This window comes from Drosophila serrata, unplaced genomic scaffold (genome assembly GCF_035046125.1).
Source record: "Drosophila serrata isolate PLE 108 unplaced genomic scaffold, ASM3504612v1 contig_347, whole genome shotgun sequence".
Taxonomy (NCBI): domain Eukaryota; kingdom Metazoa; phylum Arthropoda; class Insecta; order Diptera; family Drosophilidae; genus Drosophila; species Drosophila serrata.
The window spans coordinates 1267990-1290455 of record NW_028257245.1 but is presented as its reverse complement, the minus strand read 5'-3'; the positions used below and the strand labels follow the sequence as shown (position 1 = coordinate 1290455).

Sequence of the window (22466 nt, the reverse complement as noted above, 5' to 3'; positions counted from 1 at the left end):
GAGCGAAAGAGAGTGGAGAGATAGCATTCAGCGCCTACGCTCTCTGTTATCGCCGGTATCAGCTGGATTTATTCAAAGCTCCCGCTCTTAAAACTATATATTTAGGCTATAGATATGTAGTGGTGACACGTGTTATATGGAAGGTTTTCAGATTTTTATTTTTATATTACGGCACGCGCGTCTGTGGCAATAACAGCCTTATCAGCGGTCGGGCCCAACTGGAATGATGTTGCGTATGAGCGAAGGCAGACACATACTATATGTATGTATAACGATAATGTTCTGATGATTGTGTGTTTATCTGTCCTGAGGAAAATGTGTTAGTAAGTTCGCTGGATGTAACCATAAAATTGGAAAGGAAATTAGTATGTTTAGAAAATAGCTTGTAAATGACAAGGTTAAAAGGATGCAAGACATGTGTATTAAAACTACTACTTAAAAATAAACTCCTATTAAAATCCAAGGTCCTCTGAAATAGTAAATATAAACTAAATGTGTACAATAAATTGATATTAGAAAACAGGTCATAAAAACTTCGCTAGTATAATATTTTTTAAGCTTCTTCAGTTTTAGAACTTTGAACCTCTAAGAAATATAATAAAAAAATCTAACATAAAAATGCCAATTCAAGATTAGATAAGAAAAATCTAGCAACTAACTCATCTATCTATATAAAGAAGATTCCACACATCTGCTGTTGAAATATTGAGGTCTGCTTTCGTATTTGAGTGCTGATAAGAAGGGCCACGCCTCCGTCTGAATGGAAATCTTTCATAAACCTGTTATCAAGCCAATGCTGTATAGTCAGAGCTAATTATTGGACATACCGTATCTTATCAGCATAAAATACCTGGAATAAATCCCCTTTACCCTGCATTATTAGGTGGTTTTATTCTGTTTCACCGTTTCGTAGATTCTAACCATATATGATAGCTGTTGTAAGTTAAAAATATAAGACAGGGTATCCAAAATTCGTATCGTTGTTGATGATCTTAAAATTTAGCAGATATCTTCGATTATCAAATTAAAATAAAAACAGTGGCGGCAGCCTTCTACACGTGCCACTAAATTCGGCACGCCGAGTTAAAAGGTGACAAAGCGTACTTCGATGACACTTTGGACAAGGTGTCAAATTCCAAAATTCAATAGAATCAAGACTTTCATTATCGTTATCAATCTTATCAATTTCCTTCTTCAAACAAAAAACAAGGATAACCGACTCGCTTCAGTGTCCGTTTTACGGATGACTTGGAGAAACTTTTTATATCCGATATAGTAGTCCGATTTTCATAAAATTAAAAAAAAAAATTTAGAATGATATGAAATAAACAGAAGAAAAAAATTTTAATTTTATATTTTAAATTTTAAAATTTTACACAAAATTGTAAACTAATATAAAATATCTATGTGATATCTCAAATTCAACCAATTAATTTTTTCCTCAAATCATCTTTGTGAAGAAAGTCTTTTTTATACCCTTGCAGGGTATTATAATTTCAGTCAGAAGTTTGCAACGCAGTGAAGGAGGCACCTCCGACTATATAAAGTATATATATTCTTGATCAGGACCAACAGCAGAGTCGATCTAGCCATGTCCGTCTGTCCGTTTCTACGCAAACTAGTCTCTCAGTTATGAAGCTATCTGAGTCTTCTATATACTCTTCTATATATTCTCACTCGTAAATATGTCGGAACGGGCCGGATCGGACGACTATATAATATAGCTGCCATAGGAATGATCGGAAAATTTTTACAAAAATAATTATAACATTTTTAGCTTTCAACAGAATTTGATCAAATTTGAGATATAGCAATTTCATATTATTCTACAATTTTGTGTAAAATTTTATGAAAATCGGACTAATTTATCATATAGCTCCCATAGGAACGATCGAGAAATTAATTAAATTAAAAAGTATAACATTTTCAGTTTCAAACAGATTTTTATTAAATTTGATATATAGCCATTTTATAAGAAATAAAAGAAATTAATAAAATTAAAGATTATAACTTCTTCAGTTTTCACCAGATTTTCTTCAAATATCATTTTATTTTAATCTAAATTTTGTGTAAAGTTATAAAAAAAACGGACTACTATATCACATAGCTGGCATAGGAACGATCAAAAAATTAATACAATTAAAAATTATAACGTTTTCAGTTTTCAGCAGATTTTCATTAAATTTTGAGATATAGCCATTTCATATGTCAAATTTTATGAAAATCGGACGACTATATCACATAGGTGCCATACAAACGATCGTTAGATGTGGAGCATAAACGCAAATCTGTGAATGCAAAACTGAAAATATTATATGTATAGGTGAATGAAATGAGAGCAGGTATTACTTCATGGTTTTTTAACATTAATATATATATTTTATATTGTATGGATTCCTAGTCATCGAAGTTCTATCTGCAAGGGTATATAAACTTCCTTTCTTGTTTATTTTATTTTATTTATTTGACTGCAAAGTTTAAGAATTCGTTGCATACTTCTTGGCTTGTAAAAATTTGTAAGCGAAAGCTTCCCGACTGGCATTATTGTGTTTGCGAAAAACGCCCACACTGTTTCAAGCTTTTGCCGACACTAGTTTACACTGCTTAGTTAACCAAGGATCTGCTTAGTTTCCTGAACAACTTAACCGACAGCTATCGTTATCGTAATCGATAACACGATAAGAATAGTTATCGAAGAAAGTCCATCGCTAGCGAGTTCCAGCTGAAAAAAAAACAAAACCAAATGCAAAGGTTCTAAGCAGGCTTTTTAATATAAAATTAATTTGTTATTGTCGCTCGCTCTGTTCGGTCGAGTTTGCCAAGTTTTGCCGCGATGTCTATCTATGCCGACGTACCGAAGGGACCTGCCATCGAGGTGTTCGCCTTGACGGCCGCTTTTAGGGACGATACCAATCCCAAGAAGGTCAACCTCTCGGTGGGCGGTAAGTGATGATTTCAATTGTGCCTGCGAAAGAGCAGTGTGTGTGCAGCAGGGAGATGTGTGTGTCACTCGCATGGGTGTCATTGTATGAGGCTCAATTTGCTATCATTTGTTAGTTGGTGCGCCCTTGCACTTCCTCTCCGCCGTCGCCATTGATACCCCTTTGCAGTCGTTTCCGTTGCCACCCAACTTTCAGCCCGCCCTCTGCTGGAGGTCATTTGGAAGTCAAATTGGCATATGAATTGTTTTGCTTTCTCCGTCCTTTGCTGCCCAGATTTCTGCACATACATATGCGTTCTAATTGGAGAGCTTCTAAATAATTGCGCGCCTTCATTTAGTTAAACTGAACAATAAATACACTTTCTTCATTTAGTTAACTACATAAAATCTATACGCTTTTAAAGTCTTAGCTTTGTTGCTATTAATTTGCAGTTATAATAATTTATATATCTAATCTTTTCGTTATATGTACATATATATGTGTAAATATAAATATTCAGTTTTAGATAACCAAATTATTGTGTAAACACATTGATAAATTGCTGATAATATTTAGCTATATCCTATATAAAATATTTATTACCAATAATTTAGTATGTTACTAGTTTCATTTGACGACAAAATAATGAAAAAAAAAGTAAATTTCCTGTTTTCATAGTAGTCTTTGTTATCATTCATGGCCAATTTCACCCCACCTTGACCCAGAAGCTCTCTAATCTTTTCTTCCTTGGAAACTATAGGGCATTTGTGGTTCGACTTTCTCCTTCTAAATTCTTGTTCACGTCAGCTAACGCAATATTTATGTAGTTATGCCCATGTGTACGACGGATGATAAGACCCCACTTGTGTGGGGATTTCTTAGCGGGAACAACAACTGCTGGTGTCCAGCGGCAATCTCGAGGCGGGTCGCCCCAAGAGCACCTCTTTTCACCTCTTCTATATTTATGTATGTTATTGCATAATTTGAATAACAATTCCCACCCAGCGACACTGATAATTATTCGGTTGTTGTTTGTTTGGCAGTCATTAACCTTTTCAGGCGTGTAAAGTTGATTTGTGGGAATGGGCATGAATTAAAGTGTGAAAGAAGTTATAAAATCAGGCGGTTATAATATTTATGTTGATTTTGTTTTTTGAGCTATGTTTATATTTCATCAGCTTCATTCAGTCTGACCAAAAAGCTGAAAACTCAGATGAAATAAAACAGGTTATTTGCGACTTGAGTTCAGTGAATGATCTCGAGTTCAGCTACTACTTTCGGAATTTCTAACAAGTTTATTATTCGATTCGTTATGACTTTTGTTTATAGTCATATTTTTTTTTTCAATTTTACGCTATTTCTTTATTATGCTACAAATGTATAAATTCTATCCGAACGACCAATTCAGGCAATTGGTTTCAAATAACCCAGCGAGCTGCTGCAATAAACAAATAATAAATTTGGCCTAGAAACAACGCACATTAAATATAACCCTATCAGATTCCGTGCAGCATTACGGATTGATTAGGCTTGTCAAGTCCGCCTCGATAATAGTTGAATGTTGTACGGATTTTAGCACTTTAACCGATGAATTTCCTTGGGCTCTTGAGCAAGAAGTGGACTTTGAATAAACCTGGTTAATCATAAGAGGTATTAATTCTTCTTATTCGCAGCTTACAGGACAGATGCCGGAGTTCCATGGGTGCTGCCAGTGGTCCGAAAAACAGAGATTTCAATTGCCAGCGATGAGAATATTAACCACGAGTATTTACCAGTGACTGGTGCGTTAAATATCTTATTTAATATATTGTTAATTTAAATTTATTAATTCAAATTTTTCTTGAATAACCAGGCTTGGAAACGTTCACAAATGCGGCCACGGAATTGGTGCTGGGTGCCAATTCCCCTGCCATCAAAGAAAAACGCGTAGGTTTCTTTCTTTCATAATATCGGTCATCTCCGCTAACTTACCACATCTTCTTTGCAGGCCTTTGGTGTACAGACCATTTCGGGCACCGGTGCCCTGCGTGTTGCCGCCGATTTCCTGCACACTCAGCTGAAGCGCAATGTGGTCTACTACTCGAATCCCACATGGGAGAACCACCACAAGATCTTCTCTGATGCTGGCTTCACCACGCTTAAGTCGTACCGCTACTGGGATCAAAGTCAACGTCAACTGGACTTCAAGAACATGGTGGCTGATCTAAACGAAGCCCCCCCTGGAGCTGTGATCATCCTGCACGCCTGTGCCCACAACCCCACGGGCATTGACCCCACCCAGGAGCAGTGGAAGGAGCTGGCCGATCTGATGGAGAAGAAGAAGCTCTTCCCTCTATTCGATTCCGCTTACCAGGGCTTTGCTAGCGGCGATCCGGATCATGATGCCTGGGCTGTGCGCCACTTTGTGGAGCGTGGCTTCGAGCTTTTCACCTGTCAGTCCTTTGCCAAAAACTTTGGCCTTTATTGCGAGCGTGCTGGCAATCTGACGGTGGTACAGCAGCATGGAGCCACGAAGGCAGCGGTGCACTCGCAGCTGACGCTGCTTATTCGTGGTCAGTACTCGAACCCGCCCGCCTACGGAGCCCGCATCGTATCGAAGGTGCTCAACACACCAGAGCTGCGCAAGGAGTGGATGCAGTCTATCCAGACCATGTCTAGTCGCATCCGGGCGATGCGCAAGGCGCTGCGGGACAAGCTGGTCGCATTGGGCACACCCGGCAATTGGGACCACATTGTCAACCAGATCGGCATGTTCTCGTATACGGGTTTGAACGAGAACCAGGTGCGCGTCCTGATCAACGAGTACCACATTTACTTGCTGAAGACGGGACGTATCAACATGTGCGGACTGAATAATGGAAATATTGATTATGTGGCCAAGGCGATTCATGCCGCTGTAACCGGAGCAGCTTCCACTGGAAACAACGCCTGTCCCTGCGACAATAAATTGTAATCAATCAACGATCGGGCAAGATATTTACTGAACATAATGCCCGGATCTACGATTAGCTGTCTGCACCATTAGCATTTACACACGTCGGAAACCAACAGAAATTGCAATTACAAAACGTTTATAAGCGGCTTTTACATGGATAAATTATACACTTTATGAAACAATATGAAATATTGGAAAGTTTACCGAAATTGTGCACATTTAGAGGCCGTCATAGATATTGGTTAAATAACGATGTTTAGCTGGATAACTAAATCTCTATTGACTTGTATGTAGTCCTAAATTACAACGACAATAACATTACTGAAGTATTTCAAAAGGAATTTCGTTTTATTCGGGAGCGGGATAAAATAATGTACTTTTCTGGGCATTTGTTGAATTAGTTTTATTTTAGAGTTAAAAATAATTTTTAATTAAAATAAATAAGAGAATTCGAATTGAGTATATAAGGGTTAAAACAAACAAAATTTTTGAAATTGGCGCCCTTCTTTTAGAGATGTCACTTTTATTCGTTACGATATTTTTTCATCGCTCCCATCCATAGTTTTTCAAAAATTTATCGGTTCCGATAGCTGCAAAACAAGTTCGTTACAAATATCGAGCTAGGAAGCGGGAATTTACGAGTTATTCCCAAAATGGCAACGTCGGCGTTTAAATTTGAAACAACAAATCAAATCATCAAATTTATGCATTATTTACATCCATTTCTCACAAAATAGTTAATAATTAGGTAAAGATAATTTAAGGCTTTGACTGCAGAAAGCTTTATTTCAAACACGACATTGACATATATTTACACATAAATCATAAATGGGAAGAAAAATTAACAGAATAAAAAACCAAATAATATGTATGTAAAATGTTTGTAAAACACAGTCGAAAAATACGGATTGTCGCTAAAAGAAGCTTTGTCTATTGTATTTTTCGGCAAAGGCTTTCATAACACTCATTCTTCGTTGTTAGCTTGATCTCATCGTAAGCAATTTGTAAGAGCGATCTTTAAAAAAGTTTTGTGCGGTGTGTTAAAACATAGACATCTGTTGTTAAACAAGACAATTTAATTAACAACAGTTTCGGGTGTGAAATTGTACAACAAAATTCTTGATTCTTGATCATTCGTCTTCTTGGTGCGCATTTTCTATTTAAAATGGTAATTTCTCGAGAGCGTTGGTTTTCTGCGAGAAATTAGTTTTTTCGTTCAAGTTTTGGTAAACTTTTTCATTTAGCATATGCATATAACGGTAAGCGGTAATTATTCAATTGTAAGCAACACTGCTAATATTTTAAAATGAGATATAGTTTGTTTACATGAGCTTCCACGTTAAAAAATTACAATCGATTGAAATGGAGTTCACAAACGCAAAATTCGGACAACTTTGAAATTTTATTTCGCATAGGGAAAAACTGCTGCGGAATCTCGCAGACAGATTATTGCTGTCTTAGGAGATAACATATTTTCGATTCAAACCGCCGAACAGTGGTTTAGGCGTTTCCGAAGTGGCAATTTTGATACCGAACACCCAAGCCTTCCCGGCGACCACTGACCGTTGATACGGATAAAATCATGGAAATAATGGATCGAGATTGTCATGTGACTATTAGATCCACCGCAGAGGAGCTGCAACTGAGCACGGAAACCGTCCACAGGCATTTAAAGTCGAAAAATTTAACAAAAAAGCTCGATGTATGGGTGCTTCATGAGTTTTCCCCATCTACATCTTTGGTGACGCGTCACAAGCTTCGGAGCTTGGTTGGGAATTGTTCATGCATCCACCTTATAGCCCCCAAGCGATTACCATCTGTTTTTGGCCATGCAAAATTTTTTCGATGGACAAAAATTGAGTTCAAGGGAGGATTGTGAAAATCGAATAGCCGAGTTTTTTGCCAGTAGGGACAAGGACTTCTTTAGGAGAGGCATATACAAGTTACCATCAAAATGACAGAAAATCATCGAACGGTACATATAGCACTTAAATCGGACAATGCTAACTATGTTAAAATCGTCGTCAAAAATCAAAAAAGAAACCCTATGTCATTACCAAACAACCTAATATTTTGTTGATTGCATTTTCTTAACATTATTAACTCTAAATTAAAAATTCTTTAACGAAACCGGGTTCTCGGCCCTCATCTTATTTCTTCACAACACCGGAATCTCCGAGCACACTAGATTGTGTGCCAAAGCCACGATCTCGGCCGACACCAGATTGTTTGGCGACACAGTTTTCTCCGCCGACTTCACCTCTGCCGGCACCACCATCTCCGATGACACATTCTCTTGGCCAGCGGTCAGACAAACCGCAGTATACTACCGCCACCTCCTGAAAAAAATCAGTGTCCGCGATGTCTCAAAATTGGTGGAAAGAGCATCCACGGTGCAGAATGCACTGCAAATATGGAGTGCACATATTGCCCTTTTTTAGGACAATGTGCATTTCAATTTCGCAGACTTAATTGCACAAAATTATATTTAAGAAATAAGTTATGGTTAAGGGAACATACACATAAGCTGATAAGCTGATAAGCGGCGAAACAATAGATTTTGTAGTTATTTTTAATTTAAATACAACAATTTGGCATAGGGTAGAGCTAACCCCATCGATATTAAAAAAATTAATACTACCGCCAAAAAAAGAGTATCGCTACTCGGGCAGTTTCGTAAATGAAGAAATGTTAAGGATTTACTTTAATTATTAGAATTATGAATTATATTTTATAAAGTATTTGCTTATTAATTTTTATGTACAAGTATTTTAATATTCATTATCATTTATGTGAATAACAAACTCAATGATCCAGAAAAAGCAAAGGAATTAAATCAAGGCTTTTTAGCCATTTATAGTAATTTATCACCGTTTCAGAACATTCCGTAGTTCATAATTTTTGACGAGTTGCATTTCTTTATAAATTAAAATCAATTTAACGCCCTGACGTTTATTGCAACGTCCGCAAATAGAGTTTTTGCCATATATAAAACTTGACTTTTTCGCAAATTTAACAACAATTATTGATGCTGCTAAATCTCTTAAACTTTTCAAAAACCTGTGGTCTGCGACCTAAAGATTATAAATATCCAGAGTAGAGGTAAGCACGAGCCGGGCTTCTTTTCATGGTCCGCGCCCGGGCCTTAAAATTAAGATTCGTGCTCGGGCCTAAGAAAAAATTTTATTTTTAAATACATAACATTCAGTATACCTAATTAAATATGCACTTATATATATATATATATATATGTATATATATTTCTTTAAAAATTTCCTTAAATGTGTAAACAAGTTTCGTGCCGGGCCGTCCGGATTCAGGGCTTGATGAAAAAGTTTTTCAGTAATTAAAAAAAAACACTTGATAATAAATGTGACATTATGTTAAAGATGTACGAAAAGAAGCAGAACAATTCTATTTGGAAATATTCAAGGTGTATGAAACGGCTATAGGGCGTATTAGGAAATTTCCCCCTGCGGACTTTTCGGAAGCGAATAATGCAAAAGTGGAGAATATTAGCTTTCTGTGGAAAAATAAATTGGGACAAACATATTGCGGAGCAGTAGGAGAAAATAATAATTGCGATCTGCCCCTATTAATAAGAATTGTTGCGTTTCTTATTGCTCAAGATCAAGAGAGTAAGGGCAATGAAAATTAATTTAATAAGAATACAAATAGCTTACATATTTTCCCACAGATATGTTCAAACTAGGTCAACAATATGATTAAAACAAACATAAAATAAATAAATGAAAATAATAATTTTAAATATATTTTCTCCATCAAAATTCTAGATTAAAAAAAAATTGCTATATTTGTCAAAAATAAAATAAATTGCACTGCTTGGAACTAGTTCATACATATCGGCACTGGCTTACAATGCTTACTTTACTTAGGATATGCTTAGTTTCATTAACAACGGCATTACCGACAGTTATCGTTAAATGTAGTTATCGAAGAAAGTCCATCGCTAGCGAGTTCCAGCCAAAAAAAAAAAAATAAACAAAAACAAAAAACGTTAGAAAAATGCAAAGATTCTAAACAATTTTTCAATGGCAGGTAAGTAAATTACGAAACAATTAAATGCTTTTTAATATAAAATCTATGGTTTCTCCCAGCAGACCCAAAAAAACCCTCCACTTTAAAAGAAGCCGACGAAACGCCGCTGTTTCCTCCTGCGAAACCCGGAAAACGAGTAGACTATGGAACAAACAACACCTTGGAACTGCTAGAACGAATACCCAGCCAAGTGGTGGACCTCAAGCTAGACGATGTCCTCACGGCGGTCAAGGAGGTGGACAACCTGTGCGACTATCCCCGCTGCAAGACCAAGACGAGCCTGATGGGCCAGGACTGTCAGCATTGCAAGAAGAGATTCTGCTTTAAGCACGGCTTGCCGGAGGTTCATGGCTGCGGCGAGGAGATCAAGCGGGACGAGCGGAAGAAATTCCTGCATCCCAAGCCGGCAAAAACCATTCGCCAAGAGGAGGATGTGAAGAATGCGAAGAAGCGACTGGATGCCAAGTTGAAGGACATGCAGGTGGGACGCATGCAGAAGGCCACCGGTGGTGGGAGCGGAGGTTCCAAGAAGAAAAAGGGAAAATAGTCGCATTCTGACAGAAATTTTAGTTAAAAAACGTTACAAGTGTAAAAATAAAACAAACACACACACTCAAACCATCATCTGCTGAAGTAAACAAAAGTCAGCTGTTTTCCGATGCCAATTTCCGAATCGTAGTTTCAAAATTTAACAATAATGCTTATATCACGATCCAGAGCCTTGATAATCCCAAAAATTATTGATTTTACTCGTCCAAGCTGTCGAAATGTCCAATATACTCAAGGTCAGTCACCAGAGCCAAAAATACGAGAGTATTTTTACTACATCGACCACGAAGGAATGGTGAGTCTGGATGCATAGCAAAAATGACTAAAAGATTTGAATAAATGTGTGTAGCTCTTTTTAGACGATGCGAAGATGAAGAACTTCACCAGTTGCTTCAAGGAGAAGGACTTTCTCAAGTTCTTCTTCAATCGTGTGCGTCTGAACAAAACGGATAGATATCAGATCGATTTTCCCTATATTTCATTATGTGGACGCGAAAGGAACTTTATCCGATGCGATGACACACCACTTGTTTTTACGGAACAGTTGCAAAAAGATGGAAGCGAAGTTCTTAGTTATGCCCATTCGGGACAGGTCCTTACTCTGCCCTACGAACCCCACAAACTATACATGGATCCGAGGAACGGCAGGGTCTACCATCCAGCAACGCCACAGGTGGGTGGCATCGGCTTGGTTCGTTCCAAATTGGCCATAGAACTTAGCCAGCACTTTGAGTTTCCGACTGGCCAGGCATCACCCACACATTTTCAATGGAAGGGCGAACGCTTGAAGCTGGAGAACGACTGGGTTAGTGAGACCCAAAGGTTCCCAATGAACGAAGAGTGTAAATAATCGGTTTAATATTGAGACATTACATTTCGAATTCCTATAGCTATATATTGCTTTTACTCAATGCTGAGAGGCTTGAACTCGCCCTCCTTTACCCACGAGAGCCCAGTGGCGAGTCCTCCGTTCGCCTGCTGCGACGCGGTCTCCAGCTGCTTGCTCTTGCCTGCTTTGATGCGCTCCAATACCGGTCCGTGTACATCGGTCTGGAACTTTTCGAATACTATATAGTGGGGATCCTCAGTGGGCGGTGCGTCGTAAACGCGTGCCTTGCTCTCTTTTATGTTCTCCAGCACACGGACGGCGAACTCCTCCCTATTTGTCATCAAAAGATCAGCAGCCTCGTTGTTTTTCAATTTGTCCGCTTCAATACCTCGGATACTGTCGACCGGGTCTGAGAATATGGCCTGCATGTATTTGAGCAGCTGCCACAGATGGTCCTCACCGCAACGCCACTCCTGAAAGGCATGACTGATGTCTAAACTGTGGGTGTAGGGGCAGACATGGGGATGCAGTACATCCTGCTGGAATATCACGGTCTAAAAGAAGAATTATTAAAATACAATGTCGGGATCTAGGTAGGCGCTGATTTACTGGAAGACTCTTGTCGTCGGGAAAGCGATCAGGCAATAGAATTGAGAAGCGAAAGACACTCTCCGCGTAGAAGCCTTGGCGTCCAAAGAAGACACCGAACCAGTCTGTAAAATATATCAATTAAGCAAAAGCTACCTCTATTATATGTTTTCCAATACTAACGCAAGGAATTCGCATAGCTGGGTATCACGTAAATACCACTCAACTTTTCCGATTCAATCATTTTGCTGAGAAAGAAAATAATTTAAAAAGTTTCAACCCATTGATGAAGTGCACATGAACTCACTACTCAGCAAGTATTTTATACTCCTGCTGGATGGTGGTTATCAGCAATTTGTCGTCCCTCTTATTGGCATCCAAGTCGAGCGTCATCGTGATAGTATTATTAAAATAAACACAAAACTTGTAAAATAAACAAAACGAAGAAAATTGTTTTTATCGAACAGCTGTTCGCTGCAGATCTGACACATGTGGGAAAAATAACATTAAGCTGGTCACACAATTTAAATCGGCGCCAATTCTTTCCTTGTTTCACTCACCAGTCTATTCTGAGTTACTTTTTGAGAAAAAACGTAATTCGTGCACCAATTTTTACAATAAAATAAACGTACATAGTTGATCCGGAAAAATAGAAATCTGATGAAGATGCACGCGTTTCCTGATGCTTTACACACTTTCTGACCCTTACGAGAGACGGTCACACTAAGTAACCTAAATAACAAAAATAAGAAATAAATTAAAAGCATGCTTTTCAAATCCTGACAAAATCATGACAACCACATTCGAAGGAGAGCTCTCAGACAAGCTGCAAATCATGGAAGCGAACATGGATGCAGCGAACAAAGTCCAGGTGGAGGCACCCGAAGAAAACAATAGTAATTTGCCTCCAAAAAGCTCTGGTCCGGAGCCCGAGTTTTATAAGAAGGCGCAAAAGTACTGGGCCGAGGTTCCAGCCACAGTTAATGGAATGCTCGGCGGCCTCGGCTTCATCAGCGCCATTGATATACAGGGATCCAGTGTCTTCCTACGAGAGATTCGTGTGCCGGGCACAAGGTTGGCCTTGGATTGCGGCGCCGGAATCGGCCGGGTGACCCGTAACCTTCTCATGCCGCGCTTCTGTCGCGTGGATCTTGTCGAGCAGGACCAAGCCTTTGCCGAGAAGGCCCGTCGAGTACTGCACCTCGGAGAACGTGATTTCCGGACAGGTTGGCGAAATCTACAACGTCGGCCTGCAGGAATTTACGCCCACGCAGCAGTACGACCTCATCTGGAGCCAGTGGGTGCTGGGTCACCTTACCGACAGCGATCTAGTGGCCTTCTTTCGCCGCATTAGACAGGCATTGGCGCCCGGCGCCTTCTTTTGCCTCAAGGAGAACGTGAGCAGCTCGAAAAAGACTGTGGAAGATGAGGAGGACTCCTCGGTTACCCGACCACTTGAACACTACGAACGCTTTCTAAAGGAAGCTGGTTTTCGTGTTGTGCGCAAAGTTAAGCAAAAAAACTTCCCCAAAGATCTCTTTCCCGTTTACATGATTGCCTGCAAGCCCTTCTCAAAGGACTAGATTGGGGCTTAGTTAGTTTTACCATGGATGTACAAGCGATTGTACCGTAAATTTAATGTCACAATTACAAGCTAGTCATAAAATGTTGTATCGTTTTTAGCAACAAATAAATAAGCTTGTACGAGCTTTTAGTAGTTCCTTAATTCACATAGGCAACATCTATGGAAGTATCAACAGAGAATGCACGTATTTCCTTTATCAAAAAAGAATCGAATGTGGTTCCCTTTATTATATTTTTCCATAAATAATATCTATATATAATACGACTGTCTGCAATTATTTAGCTGAGGAAATGGCTGTGACGCGCTGCTCCACTTTAGCCACCTTGCTATTGATGGTTTCCAGGTTCTGGGCAAATGTCTCCTGTACGGAATGCAGCAGTTCCTTGTTGTTGACCAGGCTGGTGGTTATAGTTCCCTGTTTTTGCTCAATCTCGGCTATGATCTTGGCAAAGTTGTTTGCTAATGAGAATTATGAACTGGTTATTATTTAAGCGAACCTAAATTTTAGTAATTGGATCTTACCATATTTATGGAGAGCCTCAAGGGCCTGCATGCGCTCAATAACGTGCGGTAATATTTCCACCACCGGCTCTGTGCGCTTGGCGATGTCGTAGAGCTCCGTTATCTTCTGGTCCCGCTTGGCGTCCTGAGCACTTCCACTGGACTTCTCGGCGATGGCATCCATCTTACCGGCTAGCGATGTCAGGCGCTGTTCGATGGTGTCCAGCTTGTCTGGCTGCAGCAGCGCAGCCTTGGTGCTCAGTTGCCGGACAGCCTCTAGTACATTATTGGTATTGGTGGCGGCAGTAAGGCGGCTCAGCTTTTCGGGCTGGGCTCCCACCACCTTCTCCAGCTGCGAGAGTCGTTGCTCCAGGCTGGCCACGCGGGCTGTGGCCGCTAAGTCAGTTCCGGGCGTAGGGATGGCCGTGAGCACGCCGGATTGCTTAAACTCCTCCACCTGGCTGATGAGGGCCTTCACCTGCTTGCTGTTGGGCACCTGCTCTTTGCCTAGAACCTGCTCCAACTTGAGGGTATCCAGCACCTTCTTGGCCGTGGTGATGACTGTGGCTACGGCGTCGTAGGATTGCTTCTCCTCGTCGGCAATTTTGCGGTCAACCTGGAGGGCGGCCACCTCGTTCAGCAGCTCATTCATTTCGATCTGCAGGCGCTGGCACTTCTGCACGGGCGTCTCCTTCTCGCCCAGGCCCACGAGTTCGTAATCACCCGAGCCGCGAGCATCGTATCCCCGGCATACGCGGCGTCCGATGCGATCCGTGAAATCAACACTGCCTTCGAGACTGGCCCCGCTGAAGCGCTGATGGGCGGCGCTTGGCGAGATGTGCAGCCGCTCGATGGCCTCGTTCTCGGGTTCCTCCTCATAATAGTCGGATGTATCGGGCTCTACATCATCGGGTGTTTCATAGACATCCGGCTGGTCATAAGCCTAATTGGGAGAAAATAAGCCAATTGGCAAAAACAATAGCTTGGACGGCAGTGGCTCGTGTACCGCTCTCACTTACAATTCCGGGAAGGTTTTGGAACTTGGGATCGGCCATTACAGTGGGCACGTCGACGGCGATGTCCTAAATCCTTGAGCGACGAAATAATTGTTTTTATTTTGCCAAGCAAAATCTTTTCGCAAAATGCAATCTGATGTCATAAAAGATATGACCGTTTGCAGATATAACGCGTTATGTCAGTTGGTATTTTTTCTTAATTTGGTATATATTTAAATCAAGAAAAATCATAACTACCGTTATAAAATTTAACGTCAATAATTAGATGTTCTTTAAAAACAAATAGTTACAAATATTTAAGCACATAGCTAATCACTATGAATTGCATTGTGGCCAGTGGCCACAACCAATTGCTGATATGTATCCGACAGTATCTAGGTACATTCAGACTATCAAAAATGGTCATACTGTCCCTTGTCTAGGTACAAACTTAATCAACACTATAGTTTTGCGGGCGCTGTGAGTGGGCGGAGGGAGCTGCTAGTTGTTTGGATTAAAATTGCAAATTTCGCTTTCGAGGCGCAGAGAATGTCGTGTTCGGAGTTTAGTTCGCCCAGGTACGACGAGCTGCCGCTGGAGGTGAGTGAGTGAGTGTTTCGCGGTCCGCGGCAGTCCCGTGACCGATCCATTATCGAAGCGCACATATATGTATCTGTCTACCTGTTAGGGCAGCCGTCAGCTGATTGTGTTTTGTCTGTTCTGCCTTCCAGATTGTTTTGAAGATTTTCAGCTACTTGGGCTACTCGGATCTGCAGGCGGCCGGAGGAACCTGCCAGCGATGGCACGCGGCGCTGGACCAGACGGAGTTCAACATGCGCACGCGCGTCTGCTTCTCCAAGGTGGTGCTGTCGGACCAACTGAGTCCTGTGGCGGATCTGCTGCGCTGCGAGCGCCGCTTCAGGCACTTTTTGTTCGAGGACGTGACGTTGGGCCAGGTGAAGGAGCTCATGCGGTTCATGGGCCGGACGGCGCACTCACTGGCCCTGGACAATGTTGATCTGAACGACAAGCAGTTCTACGGCATGCTGGGCGTGCTGCCGCACCTTCACTCGCTGTCGCTGAAGCGCTGCCTTCCGCTGTTCATGTCCGGGTCGTTTTTGGACACGCACAACAATTCCTGTCCCGACCTTAACGACTTGGCCAGCAACCTGGCCGGAATCAGGGAGTTGACACTGTGCGAGAATCAGTATCTCACCGACGCCATCCTCATGCGGCTCACCTCGTTCATGCCCAGCCTCGAAGTGATCAACATGTCTGGCTGCCACATAGCCTTCCACAACGCCATCCATCGCAGGTTTTATCCCGGCAACGGCTCCTCGGATCATGTCTTGCCCAGTGAATCCGTGCTGACGTTCAAGTTTATCCTGACCATCTTGAGTTTGCAGCGGCGGACGCTCCGCCAGCTGGACTTTAGCCACACGCTGATAGGTCAGGCGTTGATGGCGCTCAGCGACCTTAATCTCCAGCTGCAGCGCCTCTACTTGGCCGGATGCCGTCAGCTGAATTGCACAACCATCAGGAACTTCCTGGCCACTCAGCCTAGTTTGACTACCTTGGATTTATCGGCCACGATGTGTGTGAGCGACGAGAACCTGGCAGCTCTGGTGCAAACGAATCCGCAGCTAGAACACTTGAAGGTCAACGGATGCCTGAGCATTACTAATGCAGGCGCCGTACACCTGGCCAAGTTGAAGCGTCTCAAGAGCCTAGATATCTCCAACTGCGACAGCATAACCAGCAGCGGCATCACCGAGGGCGTGGCCAGCGAGGAGAACAAGGTGCTGGAGGAGCTAAATGTTTCGTACTTGCAAATCTGCCAAGAGTGCATCAAGGCCATTGCCAGTAATCTGCGCTGCCTGCGATCGCTGCACCTGAATCACTGCGTCAATGGGGCCACCGATGAGGCAATTCAATCGGTCATAGGGCAGCTGCGTTGGCTACGCGAACTCTCCCTGGAACACTGCAGTATGGTGAGTCATATACCATATACCTCAACCTTCAGCTTTTCTCCCAACTTATTCGGTTTTTTTCTTTTAGTTAACAGATGCTGCACTCACAGGCATAAACATATCCAAGCTGGAGTTTAGTCGGAAGCAGTCTGGTTCCCAGGTTTCCTCAATGGACAACTTCTATCCGCCGTACAGCAGCACTCTGGCCGAGCGCGACAGCTTGGCGGGATCCTTGCAATCCATCAAGATATCACTGAGAAGCAAAGCGGAGGATGAGATTGTGAGAGATGCCAGACGGAAGCAGGCTATGCTTGCTGCCTACGAAATGAACCTCATACGCGAGGATGACTTCGAGGGGCACAACATACAGCAATTGAGGGGCTTGAGGTCCCTTAACCTCCGAGGGTGCAACAGGATCAGCGATGTGTCCCTCAAGTACGGCTTGAAGCACGTGGAGCTAAAGCGCCTGTTGCTTTCTAACTGCCAACAGATTTCGCTGCTGGGCATGGAGGCGGTGGCCAGCAGCTGTCCCTCAATCGAAGAGCTGGATTTGTCCGACTGCTACAACATCATGGATAAGACCATACAGGTTGTCACCGCCAAGTTGCCGCGTCTGCGGGCCTTGCACATAAGCGGCTGCAGTCAGCTGACTGAGCACACGCTGGACGCCATAATCACGAACTGCACTTGTCTGCAGACCCTGTCCATCTACCGTTGCCGCAGCATGTACACGGACTTGGAGGACCGACTGTCCGGCGTGAGAACGTTGCGTAACCTCAATATGGACAATCTGACGAGCATCGACAACGCCGAGTTCTTCCGCTTGAAGAAGCGCCTCGATTACTGATATTTCGCCGCCATCTTCATTGTCCTTGTGTTGTATTACTTTCAGTTGTACAACTTCCGCTAGTCAATCGCCCAATCCCAGCAGCATCAGCGCCCGTATATATATTTATTTTTATCTTCAACAATCTGCTCCCCGGTAGCAAGGTCTCTGTTGTGAGGGCTATAGTCAAATATACTTGCATATATGCGGCCACCATAAATGTATTTGCATGTACACTCACTTTGAAACTAACCACGCGCACTTGTCTGTAGGAATAGGTAAATAATTACAAGTCTCAATTGTAATTTGGTTATCCAAATAATTGTCCCCAAATAATTGTCCGCATTCAACTGTGATTTTTTATATACAGTACGTATTTGTCGTATGTTAAGTAAAAGCGATTGTAAGTTGTTATGTGATCAGTTGCCTGACATAAAGTTGTTTTCGTTATTTGTTGAGCGTTACTGTTGTGTTAAATTCGTTAAGTAATTTGATATAAGCATAACATCCGTAAAAACGAATGTTTAATTGATATAATTTTGTATTTTAATAATCACTCTTTGTATAAATATAAGCTTTAAGCGATAAAATCGTTGACAAAAGAACAGATTTTCCTTTTTTAGAAAATGTATTTGCAAGTAAATAAGAATATAAAATTTATCTGAGAAAATCTTAAAACTTAGTCAAATTTATAATGTTAATGTAGATGTCTTTAAAGTAACATGTGAAATAATTAAGAAATTAATTAAGCAATTGACTGTTTTTACATCGTTAACAAAAAATTAACAAACAAACTCTGACTCTCTTTTTGTGAAAAGCGTTTTTGAATGCAAATAAAGAAACTACATCACGTTTTCAAAAAACATTTTGTGTCAATAAAGAAAACAGAACTAATCATACATACTTACTGGTCATATATTCTTCCTGTTCATAGTTACTTACTGATCATAATTAATCTGATCATAGTAAATTACTTTTGAAAGATACTGACTGATCCCCTACATTTAACATCCGTTTCTTTGGTAGTTATATTATATAGTATTCCGATTTTCATTAAACTAAAAACGAAAAAATTAATAATAAAAGATAGCTTTGAATCAAATTAGATACAAATATGTTAAAAACTGTAAAAGTAATAATTTTTTTCTAAAAATTTTACGATCGTTCCTATGGCAGCAGTATGATATAGTCGTCCGATCCGTCACCTTTCCGACATATATACGAGTTAGAGTATATAGAAGAAGAACTACAAATTTTCATTCAGATAGCTTCAAAACTGAGAGACTTGTTTGCGACAGACGGACATGGCAAGATCGTCTCGGCTGTTGATGCTGATCAAGAATATATGTATATACTTTATATGGTCGGAGATGACTCCTTTACTGCGTTGCAAAGTAAGGGTTAACAACATACGCTAAATATAAAAGTCCATTATGCTCGTTTTCTAATAAATGTTAGTTTAAAATAAATAAAATGATCAATAATATTTTAACATTGAATTCAACATTTTTAAACATTTAAAGTTTTATATATTAAACGTTTCTACACTTTCTTAATAATTTTGAATACGATATTTTTGTTTAGTTAGGTATCATATCCAACTATTCTACCACCTTCTAAAGCCATAGAATTAGCTCTAAAAGCTTAAATAACCGCCTAGTGCACATTCAGAAAAGGTAATATAGAAATTCCAAACCTACAATGTTCGTTAAAAATGAATAGATTTATTTGAAAATGAGTTAAGAACATTTGCTGTTATACGTGCTAGAATCGTCGTCATCAAATATTTCATTTTTGGAAAAAGGTCGTCGTCTTCCTACGTACATACATATGTAATAAAAACGATTATGTAGGATATTTGTTGCTTAAAATACATTTCTAAAGTTGACTAGGTAAAAATTCCAGCTGGTGTCAAAGCTACCGCTCTACAAAAATGGATCCCGAGAGTCCTTGGACCGTCCAGTGCCGTGTGATTGTGCCCAGAATGCGGAGGTCGGCTCCAAAGTGTACTTAGCCGCCGCCGCCTCCGCCGGATAGCTCGTCCTCGTACTGCTTGCGGAAGCAGTCACCCACCGGGAAGAAGTCCCAGCTGCGCTGCTGGTACATGTTCCACACGTACGTCTCCTGGCCGGTGTACTCCGTGTCCGGCTTGTTAATCAAATGCATCAGGAAGAACATGTAATTGGCTAGGTTATGCTCCTTCTGGACGTGCGTGTCGAAGCCGTGCGGTACTATGTCGAAGAAGTCCTTGCCCATTCCGCATATGAAGCAATTGGACTCCATGTTGTCCTTCACCGACTCCAGCTGGTCACGCAGCTCGCCGAAGGCGTCGATAATCAGACCCTGGATGATGGCCAGCAGGATAATGATCACGAAGAAGAAGAACGTGATGTCGAAGATGATGCGATAGACCTCATAGTCATCGCCATCCGGATCACCGATCTCGTCGCCTATGCCACCGCCCGCTCTCACGCCCTTGTACAGATGGAAGACGAAGCAAGTCAACATGTCGTGACACTTCTTGTCCACCTCCTCGTCCTCTTCCTGAATGTAGAACTTCCTGAAGAAGTTAAAGGCAATCACTGTGTAGATGTATACAATAATGGTCAGGAGCATCACGGTCAGGACAAGTTGTTTGCCGTTGTGGGTGACGGACTGCAGGATGGTGCGCAGCGTCTTGAAGCCCACGGCCACATCCAGCAGATGGGCGGCAAAGAAGAAGTTATTGAAGTTGCCCATCACCGAGAAGCTAAAGTACCACAGCGAGTAGAGGAAAGCGTTGTCCGTGAAGGTCACTCCGGCCTTCCACACCTGGTAGCGCCAATCGATGTTCATGATGTACTTGAAGATGCCCGTCTCCTCGCTCTCCTGTGCGGTGAAGGCGCTCTTTTCCATGCCCAGCAGGTTGGAGATGGAGTCGAAGTCATAGGTCTCGCTGTACTTTTGTCGCACCTTCTTCTTTACGAACTTGTCCCAATAGTTGACCGGGAAGCTCTTTGCAGATATCACCAGTTTGTCCCAGTGCGATTTGAAGTCGTCATCCTCCGGTTGCTCCGCAATGAACAGGCCATCGAACTCCAGTCGGCGGGCAATTTCCTTTTCGCGCTTGAAGATGGCCAGAGGTACCTTGAGGTGATAGTAGGCGATCAGCATGGCCAGGGAGACGAGCGAGTGCAGACAGGCGGCCATGCGTAATACGTGTTCCATGTAGAAGAAGTCCTCGTCCACGTGCACAAGTTCCGGTATCTCGTCTTCCATTTCCCCATCGCCCGACCCGCCGTCTCCTGATCCCCCAAAGCCGGAGCCCGTGATGTCCGCACCTGCACCTGAGCCAGAGCCCAGGATGAGTTCCTCCTCGCCGGAGCTTTCGCCTTCCTCGGCAAACGAGGTGACCTTATAGAAGAGGAGCATGAAGTTGATGCTGAAGGCCAGCACCAGGGCCACGTACTTGAGGTTGTAGAAGTTCCTGGCCAGGAAGCTGACGGCCCGATGGGTGTACTGCGAGAAGTCTATCTGGTGGACGGCAGGCGTCTCCTGTGGCGCGGCCGATGATTTCTTGGCCTCCGCCTCGATGGAGGCCATTGCCGCCTCTTGGGCCTTCTGTGCCTCCTGACGCTCCTGGGCCGCCTTCTTGGCTGCCTCACCACCCAGCAGATCCACAATGGAGATTGGCTCCTGGTGTGGCTCGCCCTCTGCCAGTTCACCGGTGATGGCCGTACCGTCCTCGGGACTCGACTCGCCGCCCTCCTCCATTGAGGAATTGGCCGGAGACTCGTGCACCACCACCTTGTACATACCGTTCTCCTCCTTGTTGATGTCCAGGCCAAAAGCTTGTACCGTGCCCGGCGGCTCCTCAAGCGGTAGCGGTGGCAGGGCTCTTCCAAACGTTTCCTCCTCTACAACTGGCTCCTCCTCCTGCTCCGGAGCAGGTCCACGCATCAGGTTCAGCAGGATGCCGAATATATAACGCACCACGCAGAAGTGCGCATATCCGGTGTAGTAAAAGATGTAGAAGATGATCTTGAAGAAGCCGACGATCAGCTCTGGGATGGACTTGGTCTGCATGACGCCGATCTGGTGCTTAATGTTCGCCGGACTGAGCATGTGCACGCCGAACTTGAGGCCCTCCTTGACGGCGGTGATAGTGCGTCGGATGGGATCTCGGGCGGCACGCTCCTCCTCCTCCTCGCTCATGTAGGAACTATAGGCGGTGTCTCGTTTCACATTGCCGCCACCGTCATCGGTGGCCATTAGGCCGGAGGCATGGGTCATCTCAAAGATGGCGTCCTCACAGAAGTTGACAAAGGCTTCCAGCTTCTCCTTGTCACCGCCCTCGGTGACGATGGAGTAGAAGAAGGCGCGCTTGGATTCGCGAATCTGCGGCTTCTCCCACTGCTCGATGTTTGAGTCCTTGATTTCGAAGTAGACGCGCTCGATGCGCTTGGAGCTGCCGAGAATCTCGATGCGGCCCAGGAAGGGCTCGAAATAATTTAGCACCGAGCCGGCGGTCTCCAGGAAGCGCGCCAAGCGCGGCTCGTTGGGCATGTGTTCGCTGAGGTTGGTCAGCAGCACAGCCAGGTTGAAACCGATCTCCTTTGATGGTTCGTGGAAGCGCTCCACGAAGGCCCGGTAGTCGATTTTGCCCTCGTGGTTGCGCTCGCAGCAGGCCAAAAGGAAATCCATTTCTTCCCTGCAAGCATATGTGAGA

General features: G+C 42.7%; 8 protein-coding genes across 26 annotated transcripts in view; 5 read left to right on the top strand and 3 right to left on the bottom strand.

Moving 5' to 3' along the window:
- The first annotated feature begins 2583 nt into the window (after window positions 1-2583).
- On the top strand, window positions 2584-6193 carry Got1 (Glutamate oxaloacetate transaminase 1). The gene is made up of 4 exons (XM_020959269.2): window positions 2584-2942; window positions 4595-4702; window positions 4774-4847; window positions 4909-6193. The coding sequence occupies exons 1-4, from the start codon at window positions 2834-2836 to the stop codon at window positions 5872-5874; spliced, it is 1257 nt and encodes a 418-aa protein (XP_020814928.1). The 5' UTR covers window positions 2584-2833; the 3' UTR covers window positions 5875-6193.
- Window positions 6194-9741: 3548 nt separating this feature from the next.
- On the top strand, window positions 9742-10533 carry LOC110189452 (uncharacterized). Of its 2 annotated transcripts, none has more exons than XM_020959525.2 (2): window positions 9742-9915; window positions 9978-10533. In XM_020959525.2, the coding sequence occupies exons 1-2, from the start codon at window positions 9909-9911 to the stop codon at window positions 10460-10462; spliced, it is 492 nt and encodes a 163-aa protein (XP_020815184.1). In that variant the 5' UTR covers window positions 9742-9908; the 3' UTR covers window positions 10463-10533. The 2 variants fall into 2 exon arrangements, with proteins under 2 accessions (XP_020815184.1, XP_020815183.1); XM_020959524.2 differs by having other exon boundaries at window positions 9753-9915; window positions 9975-10533.
- A 28-nt stretch (window positions 10534-10561) lies between these two features.
- Window positions 10562-11357, top strand: LOC110189451 (UPF0598 protein CG30010). The gene is made up of 2 exons (XM_020959523.2): window positions 10562-10759; window positions 10814-11357. The coding sequence occupies exons 1-2, from the start codon at window positions 10613-10615 to the stop codon at window positions 11312-11314; spliced, it is 648 nt and encodes a 215-aa protein (XP_020815182.1). The 5' UTR covers window positions 10562-10612; the 3' UTR covers window positions 11315-11357.
- peo (ubiquitin E2 variant domain-containing protein pendolino) lies at window positions 11306-12578 on the bottom strand. 2 transcript variants are annotated; one of them, XM_086838308.1, is made up of 5 exons: window positions 12442-12578; window positions 12189-12363; window positions 12065-12129; window positions 11903-12006; window positions 11306-11847 (listed from the first exon to the last, which is right to left on the bottom strand). In XM_086838308.1, the coding sequence occupies exons 2-5, from the start codon at window positions 12272-12274 to the stop codon at window positions 11368-11370; spliced, it is 735 nt and encodes a 244-aa protein (XP_086694434.1). In that variant the 5' UTR covers window positions 12275-12363; window positions 12442-12578; the 3' UTR covers window positions 11306-11367. The 2 variants fall into 2 exon arrangements, with proteins under 2 accessions (XP_086694434.1, XP_020815181.1); XM_020959522.2 differs by lacking the exon at window positions 12442-12578 and having other exon boundaries at window positions 12189-12394.
- On the top strand, window positions 12578-13607 carry Ntmt (N-terminal methyltransferase). Its single transcript, XM_020959521.2, is given in 2 exon segments — window positions 12578-13070; window positions 13072-13607. Coding segments are annotated over 2 exon segments (792 nt in total). The 5' UTR covers window positions 12578-12671; the 3' UTR covers window positions 13465-13607.
- Window positions 13608-13653: 46 nt separating this feature from the next.
- On the bottom strand, window positions 13654-15216 carry DCTN2-p50 (dynactin subunit 2). Its single transcript, XM_020959520.2, has 3 exons — window positions 14987-15216; window positions 13989-14910; window positions 13654-13925 (listed from the first exon to the last, which is right to left on the bottom strand). Exons 1-3 carry the CDS (start codon window positions 15020-15022, stop codon window positions 13741-13743), a joined length of 1143 nt encoding a protein of 380 aa, XP_020815179.1. The 5' UTR covers window positions 15023-15216; the 3' UTR covers window positions 13654-13740.
- A 166-nt stretch (window positions 15217-15382) lies between these two features.
- On the top strand, window positions 15383-18657 carry LOC110189355 (uncharacterized). 2 transcript variants are annotated; one of them, XM_020959398.2, is made up of 3 exons: window positions 15383-15562; window positions 15694-16953; window positions 17021-18657. In XM_020959398.2, the coding sequence occupies exons 1-3, from the start codon at window positions 15512-15514 to the stop codon at window positions 17777-17779; spliced, it is 2070 nt and encodes a 689-aa protein (XP_020815057.2). In that variant the 5' UTR covers window positions 15383-15511; the 3' UTR covers window positions 17780-18657. The 2 variants fall into 2 exon arrangements, with proteins under 2 accessions (XP_020815057.2, XP_086694432.1); XM_086838306.1 differs by having other exon boundaries at window positions 15406-15540.
- An 805-nt stretch (window positions 18658-19462) lies between these two features.
- Window positions 19463-22466, bottom strand: part of RyR (Ryanodine receptor) — a 28453-nt gene continuing 25449 nt past the window's right edge. For all 16 annotated transcript variants that reach the window (XM_086838301.1, XM_020959228.2, XM_086838299.1 and 13 more), the window contains one exon: window positions 19463-22448. In XM_086838301.1, coding sequence (XP_086694427.1) covers window positions 19769-22448 — 2680 coding nt within the window. In that variant the 3' untranslated portion in view covers window positions 19463-19768. The remainder of the gene's footprint in view (window positions 22449-22466) is intronic.